Raw genomic sequence first — 21172 nt, forward strand, 5'->3', positions numbered from 1 at the left:
AGGAGAAATATCAGGTACCTCAGATATGCAGATGACACCACTCTTATGGCAGAAAGTGAAGCTGAACTAAGGAGCCTCTTGATGAAAGTGAAAGAGGAGAGTGAAAAACCTGGCTTAAAACTCAGCATTCAAAAAACAAAGATGGTGGCACCCACTCCCATCACACCATGGAAAATAGATGGAAAAACAAGGGAAACAGTGACAGACTTTATTTTCTTGGGCTCCAAAGTCACTGCAGATGGTGACTGCAGCCTTGAAATTAAAAGATGTTTGCTCCTTGGAAGAAAAGCTATGACCATATATATGTGTTAGTATGCTGTAATGTTCTTTATCTTTCTGGCTTACTTCACTCTGTATAATGGGCTCCAGCTTCATCCATCTCATTAGGACTGGTTCAAATGAATTCTTTTTAATGGCTGAGTAATATTCCATGGTGTATATGTACCACAGCTTCCTTATCCATTCATCTGCTGATGGGCATCTGGGTTGCTTCCATGTCCTGGCTATTATAAACAGTGCTGCGATGAACATTGGGGTGCACGTGTCTCTTTCAGATCTGGTTTCCTCAGTGTGTATGCCCAGAAGTGGGATTGCTGGGTCATATGGCAGTTCTATTTCCAGTTTTTTAAGAAATCTCCACACTGTTTTCCATAGCGTACTAGTTTGCATTCCCACAACAGTGTAAGAGGGTTCCCTTTTCTCCACAGCATTATTGCTTGTAGACTTTGGATAGCAGCCATCCTGACTGTTTAGAAAGGTGATAACGATAACCTATATGCAAAACAGAAAAAGAGACACAGAAATACAGAACAGACTTTTGAACTTTGTGGGAGAATGTGAGGGTGGGATATTTCAAAAGAACAGCATGTATACTATCTATGGTGAAACAGATCACCAGCCCAGGTGGGATGCATGAGACAAGTGCTCCGGCCTGGTGCACTGGGAAGACCCAGCGGAATCGGGTGGAGAGGGAGGTGGGAGGGGGGATCGGGATTGGGAATACATGTAAATCCATGGCTGATTCATATCAATGTATGACAAAACCCACTGGGAAAAATAAATAAATAAATAAATAAAAAGAAAAGCTATGACCAACCTAGACAGCATATTAAAAAGCAAAGACATTGCATTGCCGACAAATGTGCATCTAATCAAATCTCTGGTCTGTCCAGTGGTCATGTATGGATGTGAGAGTTGGACTATAAAGAAAGCTGAGCACCGAAGAATTGATGGTTTTGAACTGTGATGTTGGAGAAGATGATTGAGAGTTCCTTGAACTGCAAGAAGATCTAACTTGTCAGTCCTAAAGGAAATCAGTCCTGACTATTCCTTGGAAGGACTGATGCTGAAACTGAAACTCCAATGTATTTTGCCACCTGATGCTAAGAACTGATTCATTGGAAAAGACCCTAATGCTGGGGAAGATTGAAGGCAGGAAGTGAAGGGGAAGACAGAGGATGAGATGGTTGGATGGCATCACCGACTCGATGGATATGAGTTTGAGCAAGCTCTAGGACTTGGTGGTGGACAGGGAGGCCTAGCATGCTTCAGTCCATGGGGTCACAAACAGTCAGACATGACTGAGCAACTGAACTGAACTGAAGATTAGGATAGCCATGTTTCCCCTTACAATGCATAATGTTAAGTGACTCAAAAAGAAAATCACGTTTCCTATTAATTTATTTTAATTCTATTGAGTTAAAAAGTAAACTGAGTTGAGACTGATATATTAATTCTCTGGCTTCCTTTTTCTAATTTATACAATTTTTACTGAGACTAGATAATCATAAAAAAAAAAAAAAAACTTTCAGCTGTAGAACCCAAGGAGAATTCATTGTAAGTTTTTACTAACTGTCTGAGATTAGATTTAGATTCACTTTGAAATATATTTTATTTTTAAATATACAGAGCTGGAGCCATAGAACCTAGTAACAGGCGTCAATCAAAAATATCTTTCTCAAGAGCAAATGGATGACATTTTTCATAGGAAATTTGATCGCAGTCATACTGTGATGCCTTGTGTTTGTAACTCCAGTCTCTCGTAACAGTTCCCCCTTTCTCTGCTGTTCACTTCTCTTCTTTTTTTTTATTTTATCTTTCTATATCAGTTCTTTTGAAGACATTTAGAAAGAACTTATCATTGCTAAAAAAGTATTTTGAAAATCACCAGTTATTGGATTGTAAGCTTCCCTAAGGCAGAAATCGTACCTCCTTTTTAACATGTCCATAAAAATACAACCAAGTTCATCTTTTTGAGGATTCAATTAAATGATCTTCTGAATAATTATTCACACAGTACATGTTCAGTTAATTGTTAGGTATTTTGATTGTTATTACTGATTTCTGTATTCACATCTCTTAGGGCCTTGCACTTAGCAAATAGTTTTAGTGGATCTAATATATAAATATGGATGTACAGTCAAAGACATTCTGAGGGGACTCTGCCTTTTTTAACAACTCTAATTGCCACATGGTTGTTACATAGTGTGACAAATCATTATGATAAGGGTACATCCTTGATGAACCAAATGTGATGTTGACTTTACTGTTACCAATAATAACTTTGAAAATTATTATTTTTTACTAGAAGTTATTACCAACGGAGTCACGAAAGAATCAACCAGTAGCACCATATTATTGAAAGCATCTAAATTAACAGTTTGAAGGATTTTACAGATCCATCAATGGAATAGAGAGTTAATACAAATTTAAAGACAGTCTCAGTTTCTGTGGCATCTACAGATATTGTATTTAAGTGCTTAAATTATAATGTGGCTAGTGAAGGGATTTTATGAATTATTGATATTTTCAGTCTACATACTCCAGGATGAAATTCATTAGGAGGTGATAGTTTAGGAAACACATTATATAAAGCCATTGTAATACAAGCTGATTGAGCAGCACTTTTATTCACTGGTGCACGGGTATCATTTAAAAACACAGTTTAGATGCTGAGCTTCAGAGATTACCCTTGTCTTTCATTAAAAAAGTATTAGCACTTTATTTACGGAAAGAGACAGATGTCTGTCAGAATTTTTGATACGCAGTATACCAAAAATTAATGAACATCACAGATCTTTTTATTTCTGTTTACTGAAGTGCTTTTGTATTTTCTTGGTGGATGTGAAATGCATGAGGAGAGAATTTTCTCTGCTTCAGAATAATAATTAATAGGACACGAGTTACTCAGCACTGGTTTGTTTCTGGTGATAAGAAATATTTTGTTTCCTTGGCCAAGAAATGAGGAAGCCATTTCTTTTTCTTTTATTTTATCTTCTCCAGAGAGATACATTACATCACCATTCTGAAGCCTGATAGCACTGGAAACTATGGCATTCAGTTCCTTTCTTTGAAAATACCACAGTACAATTCATCATTGCATGGTGGTGGGAGAAATATTAATTGAGCTCTTTCTGTGTGCTGGGTATTGAAGATGCAGTGATGAATAAGACCAGAACTTGGTTTTGAATTTGAATTCTACTGCTACTTAATAAAAGAGCCATATATCTTTGTTCCTGTTTTGTCATTTGAAAACTTAAGATAATGAGAATATCTACCTCATAAGTTTGTTGTGAGATGATTCAATTAGTATATATGCAATATTGGCATATGGTACATGCTTAATTGTTGTTCAGTCACTCAGTTATGTCTGACTCTTTGCAATCCCATGGGCTGCAGCATGCCAGGCCTGCTATTTCCTGGAGTTTGCTCAAACTCATGTCCATTGACTTGGCAATGCCATCCAACCATCTCATCCCCTCCTCTTCTTGCCGTCAATCTTTCCCAGGATCAGATTCTTTTCCAAAGAGTCAGCACTTCGCATCAAGTGGCCAAAGTATTGGGGCTTCAACTTTAGCGTCAGTCCTTCCAATGAATATTCAGGGTTGATTTATTTTAGGATTGACTGGTTTGATTAACATGCTTGATAAATGTTGGCTTTTATAGCAGACACAGTGCCTGCCCTTAGGGAGATTCTATTTGTGTCATTTACCTCCTCTACACCCCTGCTTGGCTTTGATGACAGAAAGGAAATGGAGAGCAAAAACGCAATAGTGTTTCATTAAGTTTAAATGTTGTGAGAACCGGTATATATTAGACAAGTGCTAGGACTCTGCCACCTACCAGTGTTGACCTTGGTTAAGCTTTTAAACCTTTTAAGTTTTGGTTGACTTTTGTGTCTAATATGGTAGTAACTAGGACCATGTTGCCGGAGAAGGAAATGGCACCCCACTCCAGTACTCTTCCCTGGAAAACCCCATGGATGGAGGAGCCTGGTAGGCTGCGGCCCATGGGGTCAGTAAGAGTCGGACTCAACTGAGCAACTTCACTTTCACTTTTCACTTTCATGCATTGGAGAAGGAAATGGTAACCCACCCCAGTGTTCTTGCCTGGAGAATCCCAGGGACGGGGGAGCCTGGTGGGCTGCCGTCTATGGGGTCGCACAGAGTTGGACACGACTGAAGTGATGCAGCAGCAGGACCATGTCACACTGTCATTTAAAGAATAAAAGCAAGTGATTCATATCAAAACACTTTGTTAACTTCAATTTGATGGCTTAGTCGTGTCCAACTCTTTGTGACCCCATGGACTGCAGCACACCAGGCTTCCCTCTCCATCACCAATTCCCAGGTCTACCCAAACCCATGTCCATTGAGTCGGTGATGCCATCCAACCACCTCATCCTCTGTAAACCCCTTCTCCTCCTGCCTTCAAACTTTCCCAGCATCAGGCTCTTTTCCAGTGAGTCAGCCCTTTGCATCAGGTGGCCAAAGTATTGGAGTTCAGCTTTAAAATCAGACCTTCCAATGAACACCCAGGACTGATCTCCTTTAGGATGGACTGGTTGGATCTCCTTGTAGTCCAAGGGGCTCTCAAGAGTCTTCTCCAACACCACAGTTCAAAAGCATCAATTCTTCTGTGCTCAGCTTTCTTTATAGTCCAACTCTCACATCCATACATGACCACTGGAAAAACCATAGCGTTGACTAGATGGACCTTTGTTGACAAAGGAATGTCTCTGCTTTTGAATATGGTGTCTAAGTTGCTCATAACTTTCCTTCCAAGGAGTAATAGTCTTTTAATTTCATGGCTGCAATCACCATCTGCAGTGATTTTGGAGCCCAAGAAAATAAAGCTGACACTGCTTCCACTGGTCCCATGAAGTGATGGGACCAGATACCATGATCTTAGTTTTCTGAATGTTGAGCTTTAAGCCAACTTTTCCACTCTGCTCTTTCACTTTCATCAAGAGGCTCTTTAGTTCTTCACTTTCTGCCATAGGGGTGGTGTCGTCTGCATATCTGAGGTTATTGATATTTCTCCTGGCAATCTTAATTCCAGCTTGTGCTTCCTCCAGCCCAGCGTTTCTCATGATGTACTCTGCATATAAGTTAAATAAGCAGAGTGACAATATACAGCCTTGACGTACTCCTTTTCCTATTGGAACCAGTCTGTTGTTCCATGTCCAGTTCTAACTGTTGCTTCCTGACCTGCATACAGGTTTCTCAGGAGGCAGGTCAGGTGGTCTGGTATTCCCATCTCTTTCAGAATTTTCCACAGTTTATTGTGACCCACACAGTCAAAGGCTTTGGCAAAGTCAATAAAGCAGATATAGATGTTTTTCTGGAACTCTCTTGCTTTTTTGATGATCCAGCGAATGTTGGCAATTTGATCTCTGGTTCTTCTGCCTTTTCTAAATCCAGCTTGAACATCTGGAAGTTCACGGTTTACGTATTGCTGAAGCCTGGCTTGAAGAATTTTGAGCATTACTTTACTAGTGTGTGAGATGAGTGCAATTGTGTGGTAGTTTGAGCATTCTGTGGCATTGCCTTTCTTAGGGATTGGAATGAAAACTGACCTTTTCCAGTCCTGTGGCCACTGCTGAGTTTTCTAAATTTGCTGGCATATTGAGTGCAGCACTTTCACAGCATCATCTTTTAGGATTTGAAATAGCTCAACTGGAATTCCATCACCTCCACTAGCTTTGTTCATAGTGATACTTCCTAAGGCCCACTTGACTTCATACTACAGGAGGTCTGGCTCTAGGTGAGTGATCACACCATCATGATTATCTGGGTCATGAAGATCTTTTTTGTATAGTTCTTCTCTGTATTCTAGCCACCTGTTCTTAATATCCTCTGCTTCTGTTAGGTCCATACCATTTCTATCCTTTATCGAACTCATGTTTGCATGAAATGTTCCCTTGGTGTATCTAATTTTCTTGAAGATATGTCTTAGTCTTTTCCATTCTATTGTTTTCCTCTATTTCTTTGCACTGTTCACTGAGGAAGTCTTTCTTATCTCTCCTTGCTATTCTTTGGAACTCTGCATTCAAATGGGTATATCTTTCTTTTTCTCCTTTGCTTTTTGCTTCTCTTCTTTTCACCGCTATTTGTAAGGCCTCCTCAGACAGCCATTTTCCTTTTTTACATTTCTTTTTCTTGGGGATGGTCTTGATCCCTGTCTCCTTTACAGTGTCACGATCCTCTGTCCATAGTTCTTCAGGCACTCTTTCTATCAGATCTAGTCCCTTAAATCTATTTCTCACTTCCACTGTATAATCGTAAGGGATTTGATTTAGGTCATACCTGAATGGTCTAGAGGTTTTCTCCACTTTCTTCAATTTAAGTCTGAATTTGGCAATAAGGAGTTCATGATCTGAGCCACAGTCAGCTCCCGGTTGTGTTTTTGCTGAGTTGTTTTTGCTGTCCTGTGAAAAGTGTACCCAAGTGCATTTTAATAATCTAAGCCAAATGTAACCAAGAAATGAGATTGTTTCAAAATACTACTACATTTCAATAATGAAAATATTTGTTTATAATTGTTTAATATTTTATAACTATCTTATTCTCTTCATAAATGTCATTTCTATATATTAGATTAGATGCATTATTGCATAACATTCTGCTCATTTAGAATGTTTAAATTTTAGATAGAAAATGGGTTGTATGACTTGCAGAGAAAAGAAATTTTCAGCTGCATTAGCATTAAATATAATTTCATAGTTCTCAGTTATGGCAATTTAGTTCTAACAATTTTTGGCATGCGACAATTTTATTTCTCTGTAATTTGTAACACTATTTGAAAAAAGTTGGCAATGCATGCAAATGCTCTCTCATCCATACGTTTTCTAATTAAAGAACACAATCCCAAATATTGCATATGGTACAGATATGAACAGAACGAATATAGAACTAATAACATCTTATTTTTTCTAAGCAATAACATGACTGTATTATATTTTATGAATTGTTGTGGAATGAAGGGGAAATCTGCTAGTCTTTTTTCTTTCTGTTTCTTCCTTTTATTCAGAATGGGGTTACCCTTAATTTGAATTTGCCCTGTAGCTAACCACAGGATGTAGCTTGTGACATTAAGTTTGACAAAGGACAACAAGAAAAGCACTTTAAGGCAATATATAAACATATTTATGGAGGTTGCATGAATTAAAAAAGTAGTTTGGGTATTAAAATTGAAGGCAGAAAAGTAGAGAAACTACTTCCAAGGAGGTTTGGAAATGAACAGCAACAGCTAAAATGTCAGAATTCAGGATATTGGATCAGAGTAACAGACAAGAGGTCCTGAAGAAGACCTAGCAGGGTTGTCATCATACAATTCATTTATTCATGATCCCATAACAGAGAGAATAAAGGGAGTATTTTCCACTTGTGTTTCTAGATTGTCATAGACTGCTTTATAGTGACAAATTTCTCTTGCCATTATAACCTCAAGACCATGCTTTTTTTTTTTTCTTTTCCTTTTTTCCTCTGGTTTTACATTTAATGAGTTGAAGATGCAAATTGCTTATAAATTTTACTTTCCTCCTCATCCTTTAAAATTTTCAAAGACATCATACAGATATGCATCCCATGTGTGATTCTATATAGCAAATCCAGATTCTTCTTTGCCCTTTTCTTCTTCTTATCACATGCTTTAAATATCTACAAAACAGAATTAATTATCTCTATGTGGATTGTGTATTAATTCAGAGGTTGTTCATTGGATATACATTACGTGCCAGGCATTGTGAGCTTGTGAAAGATTCAGGGGTAAGCATGGTTTTTATATGCAGGCAGTTTGTTTGCATATATTTCTCAGGTGAGGGAAGCATCTAGAATAAGAATTAGATGATGAACAGTAACTGGAGAATCCTAAATGTTACTTAGCTTTTCAGTGACAAATTATGTTTGCCATACTCGTTTTTGTGATGGGAATATGATTTGTATGTACTTATTTCAACTTAAATTATAGGATTATTTTACTTTAGTCTTAGAAATGGCAAGTAAATGATGAATGAGGTACAGCCAGTCATGACATAAGCAACACCATAATAATTTTCTCTGAAATAGAATTGCCTAATAAATCTTAATTTTAAGTCACAAGCAGTGCCAGAGGCACATTACTTGGGCTACAGTTTATGACAGTTTCTTCAAATTAAACCAGGACCAGAGAATTAGAAGTTAAACTTTACCTAATGACTGTTGAGAAAATAAAAGTAAAATTTATTTGAAAAATAAAAATCTCCATTAAACTTTAAGGTAGTAGTTATAAATTGTAATAAATACCTATTAATACTTTTTGCCACATATCCATCTTGCTCATTAAGCATTTGTTGGAGAGAGAAATACTAGTCACCAAGAAGTTAGGGTAATTGCACACAAAAATAAGATGAATTTTATATGGAATAAAACTAAAGTTGTATGATTGTACATTTTATGTGGTATAATATAAACAGCTTCATGTATAATCCAAAGTATATATATCTAGAACTATTCCAAAGAATGAAATTAGTTCTATTAATCCCCTGGTAGAATAGTCCTTGACAAATATTATCTTCAGTGTGAGACACCACTCTCAGCCTCCACTATCATTGTGAAATGAGCCTCCAGTACAAACTTCCTGAGACTATAGATTAATTTTTAAAGCTCTTACTTCCATTTCTTCTAGTTGTCAGTCTGAGCTCAGGTGTGTTAGTAATCTAATCATAGCAAGAAGTTCATCTCTTAGGTAAAGTAGTTAAGTGAACTATATTGAAGTATACAGTCCAGTAAATACTACATTTACTTGATATAGGTTTAATTAATGATGATGATAAGTAAAAAAATAATATGATTATCATAGAGTTTTTTTTAAAAAGTCCTAAAAATACTGTTAAAAATAAGATTTGTAAATTAAAGACATATCTTAAAAAGGATAACACCATTTACAACTTCCTAAACATACGTTTTCATATATACCATTTTTGTCTTCTAACACTTGTGATTTTGAGCTTTCAGAAAAGTCAAGGAGAGAAATGAGTGTGATTTTGCTGGTAATTGAAGACATGAGCTTAGGTCAAAGCACAAAATCTTACCTGGAAGTAAATATCCAAAAAAATATTTCTCCTTTGTTTTAAAATTTTCCTAGAGTTTTATTTATTGTACATAGTAGCTCAGTTTATCCCTTCCACTGAAATTATCTTAGATTTATATCACTTGGAACCTATTATTTTTTCTTTTTAATGTTTGTATTATGAGCCCATTCTTTCTTGAGTCTTTCCCTGTTTTTTCCCCCATTGATCCTTTTTTGTTTGTTTGTTTCCTTGTTGTGATCTCGGCAAATTCTCCCTAATGAGACCAATATTAATTAGAAAAGAAGATGTCGCTTGATGAGTTTCATGAATATGTTACAGTTTCCCAGAATTTTCCTCTACTTGTAATAACTGATACCTTAAAATAATAATGGAAGCTAATTTGAAAGATACATAACCATAACATGTTTGAGAATCTCAATTTCTTCTTATAAGAGTTTGTTGAAAGACTTGCTTTAGAATTTCAGAAAAGCCCAGAGCAGGTGGCTCATTATTTGTATCAACCTTTGGATATATATTTTCCTGAAGATAGTATTTTTCCACAGTAATATAAAATATTGATGAGTGGGAGGAAGAAAAGCTTCTTCAGTAAGGATTCTAAATATATTTATTCAGGATGACAGCATTTCCTGTTAATGGGTCACCTCACAAGGTACATTTTTCATTAACTATAGAAAATATTAGGCCCTAAGAGATTAGTTACAAAGTAGTTTCTTCCAAAGAGATCAATTCTTGAGATGGGTAAAAAGCAAGACTATTTTGTTAAGTTGTGGTATAAACAATAATTAATAAATGAGACTATCCAAACTATCTGAAAGCTTTCTGTGTATAATTACCAACCTATCTTTCAAATAGAAAATCCTTGTGTTATTATTATGAGTATTGTATTTCCTGTGTCTATAGTTTAGAATGATATGTTAATTCAATCTTAGCTTGATTAACTTTTGCCTTATTTTTTTTCAAGCTTGTACTGTATTTTTAAGCTTATAATGTGGTTGTTTCTTAAAAAATAATTTTATAGAGGAATGGGTTCTTTTAAGAAAAACATAATGTTCAATAAATCAAGTTTGAGTGCAATAAATTATTTACTTTCAGTTTGCAAGAGGTGAATAAAAAGTGCTTGGCCAATATCGTACCATTAATCTATTCTCTTTTCTCCTTTCTCTCTTTACTTCTCTCTCTCCAATAGAAGTGGAACAAAAAGGTAATTAAATACCTTTCATAAATTATATACTATTTATAGGCTAAGTTATTTAACAGTTTAACATCTAGTTAAAATAATTGTTATTAATTTTTATCTATTTTCTGAAAATTTATTTACTACTTCTGCTGCTCAACTTCACTTTAATCTGTTGTACTGACCAGTGCCGGTTTGATTATTTTTATCCTAAAACAGTTTAATACTGTAAAGTTTTCAACCATGCATTTTATTCCTCTTTATTTTTAAATGAGTAGTTAGAAATCCAGTAGATTCTGACGCATAATGACTGCTTCAGATTTGTTTTTATTTTCTATACTAGATGATTTTCCATAGCTCTGGAGCGATTCCCTGTTCTTTTGATTTTTATCTATTAAGGGAAAAGGGGAGATGGTTTTCTGAAATACATTAAAATAAATTGCTTTTGTAAGCAAGGGCTGATTATTAACTAATATAAAGTTTATATACAATTTTGACAATAATACCTATCCATCCTTTATAATTATAGACATCATATTGTGTGTGTGCTAAGTCACTTCAGTCGTGTCTGATTCTTTGTGACCCTATGGACTGTAGCCCGCCAGGCTCCTCTGTCCATGAGATTCTCCAGGCAAGAAGATGGAATGAGTTGCCATTTCCTCCTCCAGGGGATCTTCCTGACCCAGGGATTGAACCTGAGTCTCTTATGTTTCCCACATTGGCTGGTGGGTTCTTTACCACCAGCATCACCTGGGAAGCCCAGACATTATACTAGAGTCCTGAAAAATTCTTCCAATAATGAATTTTATTATTAAGTATAATTTGATGATGGCCCTCTATCCTTGCTATGGAAGATTTTGACAGTTAAATTTCCCCCTAAATGTCTCATTTTCCCAAAATTGAAACTGGACATTTTAACAATGTACTTTTGTTTTTAATAACCTGCAAACCCTAGTTGAGTTTCATCTTAGATTTTCTCTTAGATGTAGGTTTAAAATTGCTGTTAAAGAGCTAATCACTAATATCAAGAGAATAATGCTTTAATCATTAAAATACGGGTCAACCTCCAAATTTCTTGTGATTTCCTAATTTCTCTTCCCAATATACTTCTAATCATTTCAAACATAACAGTGGACTGCATGATTATTTTTCAATGTGTTTGCTCTGCAAAAATATTGGAGCAGTGTTTCCCATAGCAGGTTCAAGAGAAAATTAAATCCCATCAGGCTCTGTAGAAAGGGTTCTGTGATCAAATTAATTTGTGGAAATTTGCTCACACTCCCCTCTTCTACCTTGAAGAGTCACTAATGTACCTCAGCACTTAGAATCTTGATATTATTTTAGTTAGATATTTCTTAAGCATGTGTGGCTAGGAATCCCTGTTTTTGTGGGGTTTTGTTTTTTTTTCTGTGTATTATATATCTAAACCATATAAATAGGTATTTCAAGGACCTCCTTTTGGGAAACATTGCTTTTTAGCCCCATTGTTACAGATGAATCAGTCAAGCTTTCCTTACCACCACTCACATGATGTGCTACTGAATCATATTAAAAATAAAATGAATCAGACAATTCCTGCCCATTTTCAGTCTGAAGTATGAGCAGCAAAATATTGTAGCAAGTAATCTTGTTTTTTTAATGTTCTTCTCATGTAACAGTAAAAGGTACATGTTTTTAAGTTCCAATTCTACTGTACTTAACAGGACATTTTTAACTGATTAAAATCTAGATCTTGGGTTCTTCTCTGTAACTTTTCACCTTTTCTTCTTCCCTTATTTCTTCTTTCCTTTCTTTTTCTTCCTTTCTCTTTTTCCTTCCAGTATCCATCCATCACTCATTTTTAATTGTGTGAGTTGCATGCTCTGTGTGTGCTGTAGCGGCTTTAAGGGCTTTTTTCCTTAAGATTCAGTGGCCTGTATCACAAAGTTTTTCTTTTCCCTTATTATGTATTTTAATTACTATTGTATTTTCATTTGCTTCTTAATGATAAGTATACAGTAGTTACTAGCATCAGAGTGAAAGCAATATTTTTAAAAAACTTTCAAATAAGATATATGAAACCATCACATGTAAATGTTTATATTTGTTATATGTTTATAGAATACACAGACATAAGTCACATCTATATAGATAGCATATCCAAAATTATTGCAACACTCTTGCAAAGGTAAAATGCAAAGAAAAGCACAGCCACTCATGAAAAGGCCAAATTTCATGAGCAAATCAAATCAGAATGATTCTAAAGAAATGTCAAAATTAATGTGGAAAAATACGTTCTCCGAAGAATACAGCAAAATAATTAAGTGGTGGTGGGTATTTCTTATTAGAGTTGAATTCCAGTTGGTGAAAAGTAAGAACATATGACAAAATATGTAAATTAATATATTTATTATTTTGACTCTTTCCCAATTGACAGTTTTTCTTTGTCCTGGACTACTAAAAGGAGTATACCAGAGTGAACATTTGTTTGAATCCGACCACCAGTCTGGGGCATGGTGCAAAGACCCTCTGCAGGCTTCTGACAAGATTTATTATATGCCCTGGACCCCCTACAGAACTGACACCCTGACTGAGTACTCATCCAAGGATGACTTCATTGCTGGAAGGCCAACTACCACCTACAAGCTCCCTCACAGGGTGGATGGCACGGGATTTGTAGTGTATGATGGAGCTTTGTTCTTCAATAAAGAGCGCACCAGAAACATAGTGAAGTTTGATTTGCGGACTAGGATAAAGAGTGGAGAAGCCATCATAGCAAATGCCAATTACCATGATACCTCCCCTTACCGTTGGGGAGGCAAATCTGACATAGACTTGGCAGTGGACGAGAATGGGCTATGGGTAATCTATGCAACAGAACAAAACAATGGTAAAATTGTCATTAGTCAATTGAACCCTTACACCCTCCGGATTGAAGGGACGTGGGATACTGCATATGATAAAAGGTCAGCTTCCAATGCATTCATGATATGTGGAATTCTGTATGTGGTCAAATCTGTCTATGAGGATGATGACAATGAGGCCACGGGAAATAAGATTGACTACATTTACAACACCGACCAAAGTAAGGACAGTTTGGTGGATGTACCCTTTCCTAATTCATACCAGTACATAGCAGCTGTGGATTACAACCCCAGGGACAACCTTCTTTATGTATGGAATAACTATCACGTCGTGAAATATTCTTTGGATTTTGGACCTCTGGATAGTAGATCGGGTAAGTTTGACTTTTGATGGTACTTTAAAGGGAACTATTTACAGCTTGAACTTAGTAAGTTTATTGTATATTTTGATTAGACTTCTTTCTCCTGGTTTTTCTTCTGGCCTGTGTTTTGAAAGTTCTTCATTTTCTTTTTAGCTAAAAAATGTTGCTGTTAATCACTGTAAAAAAAAAAATTTATAGGCATGAGAATCCAACTTTTCCTCCTTTGTGCAGCTAATCTCCAACTTTCATCCCTTCTTTGAAGGGCATTTTCATTATCAGGTAGTTAGTTTGTGTGTCTGTGTGTGTAGTGAACTATACAAAACCTTTGCAAAAATAGAATGCCATCCCACCTAATTAATTGTGACATGCCCTACAAAGTGCCCTCTACTTGAAAATGCCAAAGGGTTGGCTTGATATAATTTTTTAGGAGCTCTATACCAATATATTCAACTCACTGAGCGCATCATATATGACCACCCCTACTGGGAATATTGTCAGTTTGTTCATATGTATAAGTGTATCTAATTGATATATACAGAAAAATGTTCATAACTGATACAGATAAAAGAATAGATCTCAATTGTTAAAGAAAAAACAGTACAAAACTCAGCAAAAAAAAAAAAAAAAGACATTTCAACTCCCTTTCTTTATTTTATTTATTTATTTTTTTTACAACTCCCTTTCTTTAAAAGTATCTTTTTCTTCTCTAGGAAATACTGATTACTTTTAATATTGTTTGAAGATAGTCATGAATTGATCCATCTTTTACATTTTTAGTTGCGTAACTGAGCAGATCTATCACAGTTTAGAAGTTAAATTATTTTAACTAGCAATTTTATTGTTCAGTTTAGTTCAGTCTCTCAGTGTGTCCGACTCTTTGTGACCCCATGGACTGCAGAACGCCACGCTTCCCTGATCATCACCAGCTCTCAGAGCTTGCTCAAACTCATGTCCATTGAGTCGGTAATGACATCCAACCATCTCATCCTCTGTCGTCCCCTTCTGTTCCTGCCTTCAATCTTTCCCAGCATCAGGGCCTTTTACTATGAGTCAGTTCTTCACATCAGGTGGCCACAGTATTGGAGTTTCAGCTTCAACATCAGTCCTTCCAATGAATAGTCAGGACTGATTCCCTTTAGGACAGACTGGTTTGATCTCCTTGCAGTCTAAGAGACTCTCAAGAGTCTTCTCCAACACCACAGTTCAAAACCATCAATTCTTCGGTGCTCAGCTTTCTTTGTAGTCCAACTCTCACATCCATACATGACTACTGGAAAAACCATAGCTTTGACTAGATGGACATTTGTTGGCAAAGTAATGTCGCTGCTTTTTAATATGCTGTCTATGTTGGTCATAGCTTTTCTTCCAAGGAGCAAGCATCTTTTAATTTCATGACTGTAGTCACCATCTGCAGTGATTTTGGACCCCCCAAAAATAAAGTTTCTCACTGTTTTCATTGTTTCCCCATCCATTTCCTTGAATTAATGGAAACAGTGATGATATTGTTCCTTCTGATAAAATATAATGGAAAATTAAGATATGTGTCTGAATTTTGATAGTGACATAGCAATTCAAAGTTCATTTTTTTCCCATTCTTACAAGTTATTGTTTCTTATTTTCTGCATTGTTTTTATCATGCTTTTACTAGCATGTCATTTTGCTTTACTAACTTACTTCATTACATACATATCATCTTATACAATTAGAGTCTAAGTGCCATATAGCTAGTAATCTTGCTTTACTTATCTTTTTATTATTTTTCACCTGAACATTATTTCTGCCTTCTTAGATCCTAGTGTAATATATAGCATAAAGATAATAAAGACTCAATAATTCTTTGCTGAATGAATGAATGGATGAAAGCATGAATGGATGCCTTTCTATTTCTCACTATGATAGAATGTCAAATTGGGTGGCATTTTCTCTAATGACTGAGAAGCTTCTACAAGAGTGAGAGCTGTTCTTTCCATGACCAGCATGTTGATATATGTTGATATATGTTGAATTGCTTTTCATAGAAGAAAAACCCTAATATTCAATAGCAGCAAAAGTAACTTCTCATTATTAGTCCTGAAAAATCTCCTAGACCTAGCTAACCTCTGTACAGGTAAGGTTTCTTAAACCTTAACTGAAACCTAATTTCAGTTAAAAAGCTAAGCATCTGAAATATTCTGGGAAGACAGTTCTTTCAGATCTGTGATATTCTTGAGTATTTTGCCAGTGGAAACTCTATTGTTGAGTGGTTCTTAGCCTTTTTTGACTTTTAATTGTAACCAAAGTAATATCTAATTGCCTTAGAAAAAATGATACATAGTAACATAGTCATCTTTTAATGTTAGTGAAATAAGGGCAGTGATATACCTTATTTTTATTTATTGGTAAAATCATGCATTATTTTTTAGACTAATAGATAAGTTTAAATTAATTAGCATTCCAGATTTTGACTCAGTGGACTGAAGCAAATTCTTAACTTACTTTTTGTAAATTATCCTTAAAGATGATACTATAGCCCCATGTATTTAGAGACTTGTCAAAAATATTTCTGGCATACATTAATAAAATTATATTTTTATCCCATACATGTATCCCTATGCATGATAATTCATTGTAATCATGGACATAGGAAAATTATACCACTCGCTTAATACTTACTGTGTTTGCTTATAGAAGTTAGATTATGAGCCATCTTGCCCACTTGTAATAGTTATCATATTTGTTAAAAGGATATTATTAAAGTGGCAAATACTGAGAAATGAAAAAGCTCAGCTTTGGAAACAAATCACTAACTTAATCCAGGAAATTCAGTTTTCATTCTTTTTAAATGACAGTGAAATTGCTTCTGTTTTCCAAAAAGTGAGACTTCAGCTGTATTAAACTTGTATATGTAATCACAAGAAAAATGACCAATTTTCATGTATGAATGCTCAAATTAAAAAGCTAGAACTTTGGTATGTTACTACAGTAGAGAGGTAGAAAGAAAAAGTAGAGAATAAGAATGTGTACATTTTATGCATCAATATGAGAATTTCAACTAGTATTAATGGAAGTTGTTCAAAAACAGTTTCAACTGAGGATTTCTCTTTAGTATACATTACACTGACAGTTTTCAAAGAAATTTCCTTTTGATTTGTTTTTATGGACATTTTTATGTGTCTGTGTATGGACAGACTTACTTACTATAAATATTTAGGGTCAAAAATACTACTCTGTAAATTAAAATATCTGGGTATTGGAAGTTGAGACAAATATGTTCCCCTGATGTATAAAAATCCCCAGGTGAAACATCCATGGAGGTAGCATACTGCTTCTGAACATGAGCCTAGGAGCCAAAGAAAGGATTCGGGTTTTAATTCTGCCTCTAGTGCTTGTTTGCCTGTGGGCCTCTTGCTCTTATTACCTCAACTATAAAATGTAAAATAATAATAATAATAATACCTGTGTCCAAAGATTGAGTTTCCCTGGTGGTTCATTCGTAGAGAATTTGCCTGCAGTGCAGGATACCTGGGTTCAATCCCTGGGTTGGGAAGATCCCCTGGAGAAGGGAACGGCTACCCATTCCAGTATTCTGGCTTGGAGATTCCATGGACAGAGTTGTCTGGCAGGCTAAAGTCCATGAAGTTTATTGTTAGATTTTAATGCGATGATATATGTATAGATATAACAGAATTAACATAAAACTACATACCAACCCTACAAGGAACATTATTATCCATGTTATCTAATTGAGGGGCTTAAGGCACTACTGTTCATATAATTTTCTTAAAAATCACCAAGTACTAACATGCAGCATGAACTTCAAAGTCATGGTCCCTTCTGTGACACTAGAAGTGGAAAGTATGCTTACTGAAACAATGTGTCCAAATTCATTCACTTGATAGAAGTGATCTCAGTATCCCCATGTGCCAGGCACCCTCCAGATGGCAATCTAATTTGTACATCTCATGATTAGATAATTACCATAGATCTGCTCTCCGAAAAAGTGTTTCTGGTTTTCAGTGGTGAAATCACATAGTCTATGAAGATTTGCTGAATAATTTAAGAAATATATCAATGAATTATAATATATACATACATATTTTATATCTTATTATTCAGAATATTATGGTAATTGGAGTAATAGTCCAAAAATGTATTTTATTAAGATTATACATATGCTTCTCGGGTAGTCCCCTTCACTGTTGGCCATGCACTCCTATGATCTGGAAGTTATTATCTGGAAGTCACCCCAGTTTTTCCCCACCCACCACACACACTTTCTTCTTATCTTCACTCAGATCGTAGTGATATTTGGTAATATAAAGGAAGGTTGGTGTGGTAAGAAGTGCTGAAGCACGTTACAGCACCTAGTGCATTTTCTTCTAGAAGTTATTATAGAATTACTCAATAGTTTTACAATGGGAAAGAAAGTGAGCAACTGTTCAATGGATTTTGTTTTCAGAACATCTCAGATTTTCCCACTGATGAATTTCATGAATCTTTTCAGCTTAAAGAAAATGGAAAATGTAATCCACTGAGTGCACCTGTGTATTCAAGTGAATAAGTGTGTTTCTTTGAAAATATATTTTGTCTGCAGAATAGGTGGTTAAGTTTTGGACACCAGTATCTAAAATGCTTGTAAGCATTACCACCTGAGCTGTAAAGTAAATATGTGAAATTGCTTTTTTTTTTTTTCCTGAGCCAAGGACTAGCAAATCTACAATTTTCCTAAAATGTACTTTTAACTGAGCTTTTTTCCTCTCTTATAAAATATGATAAATTATGCATTCATCATTGCCTTCAATGGCTATCTTTTGTAAGATATACTTTTAAAACTTCCAAACAGTACTTAGCTATTTCACATGTTATTTGAGTGATTCTCATGTTGCCATCATGATTCTAAAATTCTACCTGATATCTTCATATGTCTGATGTGAGGGAATCAAGTAGTTACTTTACTTGTCCTTAGTTCACTGCTGTTGAATGACTTTTACTCTTGGAGTTCTTCCTCTTAAATCACCTTGTGCTAAGTTCATAATTCATTAATAAAAAAGAGATGTGAGGTATTATCTTTTACTCTCTCATTTTGTCTCTAAACTGTCAACCAAACAATCTCAATGCTCTTTGTCAAATATACAAATATTTTCCACTATTTCATCCTGAAGAAAGAAGAAATATGCACAGGTTGATAATAAGAATATTCAGAGAAGGCCAATGCCAAAATTCCTAAAATTAGGACATCTGACAGATCTACAACCCTATTGGTTGAGATTTAGTGAAACATACCAGGCAGTCAGTATGAACATCAGATGACAACATGTAACTACTGTCTAGTGCCTGCTCTTTTGCTTCCCAAATGCAATCCAAATTTTGAAAACCATTTTAGATTATGTAAATGTAATTATTTTGTATATGCTGAAGATAGTAGATTCTAAAACAACAAAAAGCCTACACATAACAGTTTAATAATGCAGATAAGGTGAACCTTCTGTCCTTATAATATGCTAATTAAGTGCATTTGTGTCTCCAGTAAAGGCTGTGGCTATGTAGTGATGAATAAGAATTTTAAACACACATGACACCTCGTTAAAATGTAATTTTCACATCATATATCTGAGCTCTTTACTTTGACAGCTGAGTAATGTGAATGCTGGGCAGAGAATCTTGAACATTTTGAAGCTGTCACGTGCTTAATAGGTAGCTGAATCTGCTTCCTGGACGGTTTATTTAAATATGTGGCATCCTAGTCACAAAATAGAGCCTGGAAGTAGTGGGATGTTAAATCAAACTTGCCCTCAGCATATAGGTTGCGATTGCTTCATGGTTCCAGTCGAGATGCCACACTGTCTCTAAAGTTTAATTGATGTAAATCTCAGTAGCTGAGTGAACTTCACAGAAGGAAAAAATAGTCAGCTACTTGTTGCTAATTTCACCCAGGTCTTTATTTTTATGTGTCAGCTGTTTGGCTGTCTGCAGAGGCGCCCCCTCTCCTTCTTGCCACTGTGCTTCTCTGCTTTTGGTGACAGCTGCTGCCAGAAGGGCATTGCTGCTGGTGACTTTTCAGGGAGCACAGCCAAAACTTACAAGTTTTGCAAAAGCTATTCTATTGCCACTTAATGTCAGCTGAATTCTCTTATGTTTGTTTTTACATTTTTTATATTTTACTTCTTTGTAATTTGAAGGCTAAACCTTTCCAGAATGCCACTCTCTGCTTTTCAGGCTCTTCATATCAAAATCTCAGTCCTGTACAAAGCAAAACTTAACTGGGTTTCTACAGCCAAACCCAGTGTTAGCCTTTCATCCCACATAGAGGTGATCCTCCTAATAAAGGAGACAGATACAAGGGATAAAAATGTTCAAAATTTTTATTAATTTTTTCCTACACAGTGACATCCCTGAAAAATGTATAATTATTAGAACAGTAATCAAAATTATTTCTACATGTAGCTCACAGTCATAAAAGATGACTTACTTGTGAATAAGCTTCCCACTCAGACCAGCTGTCTTTTCTGTAACCATTTCACTGCTCATTAGCACGTCCACCAGAGGGCAGACAGGTGGAACTGAAACAGTTTGGCTGTTCATTATTAGCGCATCTTGTCAGGGTTGGCAGTAGTGATTAAAATGGGATTTCTGGTTATCAAGGGATCCCACTTTAGAATACTCTGCTTCTATCCATATTACCATAGGTAAGTGAGAACTGACTTTATTACATAGTAAAGTCTGACATTTGCTTTATTTTTCCGTGTTTTTTTTAATTCTATACAATGAACAAACAGAATAGGATTGCCAAGCAAAAATACAAATTGAAGCAGAAAAATATTTCCTTCTTAATAACTACTTTTACACCACAAAGCTAAATTCTCAAATAATAATGATGAATGACCAGAAATTTAAGATACCTAAATTACAGGAGTAATCTACCATGCTATATAATTTTATGAAATGAGACATGTTGTCAGATATCCCTGAAAACAAATGGATTATGTACTTTAATAATAATTCTTCCTGGTTTTCTTCATGCCCTTCATAGTACAAATCCTTGGCCAAACTCTATGTATCCACTTACCCCAAAGAAGACACAAATTAAAATCACCTACTGTCATGTGACTGAACTATTTTAGCTTTAGAATTTGGATTTTTAAAACTGTTAAAAAATGAAATTCTACCAAAAATATACAAATGCACATGAAATTAGGTATTTATTGATTTCATGGCTTAGAATTATCTCTGAGAAAAAATCGCACTTTATTTGTAAACACTTTGTTCAATAAAAATACAAAATGATAAACTTTAAAAATTTTTAAAACAAACTTTTCAAAATCTATGAAAATTTTGCTATATAGTATACATATGTGCATATTAAAAATAGATTTTTATATTTTATAGAGAAGCCCACTGATATAAATCTTAGAGAAACAATGATAATAGTGGGGAGCAGTTCTGAAAATTCATGCTTCATTTT

General features: G+C 35.3%; 1 protein-coding gene across 14 annotated transcripts in view; it reads left to right on the plus strand.

Annotated features, from left to right (window-relative positions):
- Positions 1–21172, plus strand: part of ADGRL3 (adhesion G protein-coupled receptor L3) — a 709244-nt gene that overhangs the window by 385955 nt on the left and 302117 nt on the right. For 11 of the 14 annotated variants that reach the window (XM_043447764.1, XM_043447769.1, XM_043447767.1 and 8 more), the window contains 2 exons: positions 10539–10553; positions 12943–13743. In XM_043447764.1, coding sequence (XP_043303699.1) covers positions 10539–10553; positions 12943–13743 — 816 coding nt within the window. The remainder of the gene's footprint in view (positions 1–10538; positions 10554–12942; positions 13744–21172) is intronic. The other 3 variants (XM_043447766.1, XM_043447770.1, XM_043447774.1) reach the window with 1 other exon arrangement.

The sequence above is a fragment of the Cervus canadensis genome, chromosome 26 (genome assembly GCF_019320065.1).
Source record: "Cervus canadensis isolate Bull #8, Minnesota chromosome 26, ASM1932006v1, whole genome shotgun sequence".
NCBI lineage: Eukaryota > Metazoa > Chordata > Mammalia > Artiodactyla > Cervidae > Cervus > Cervus canadensis.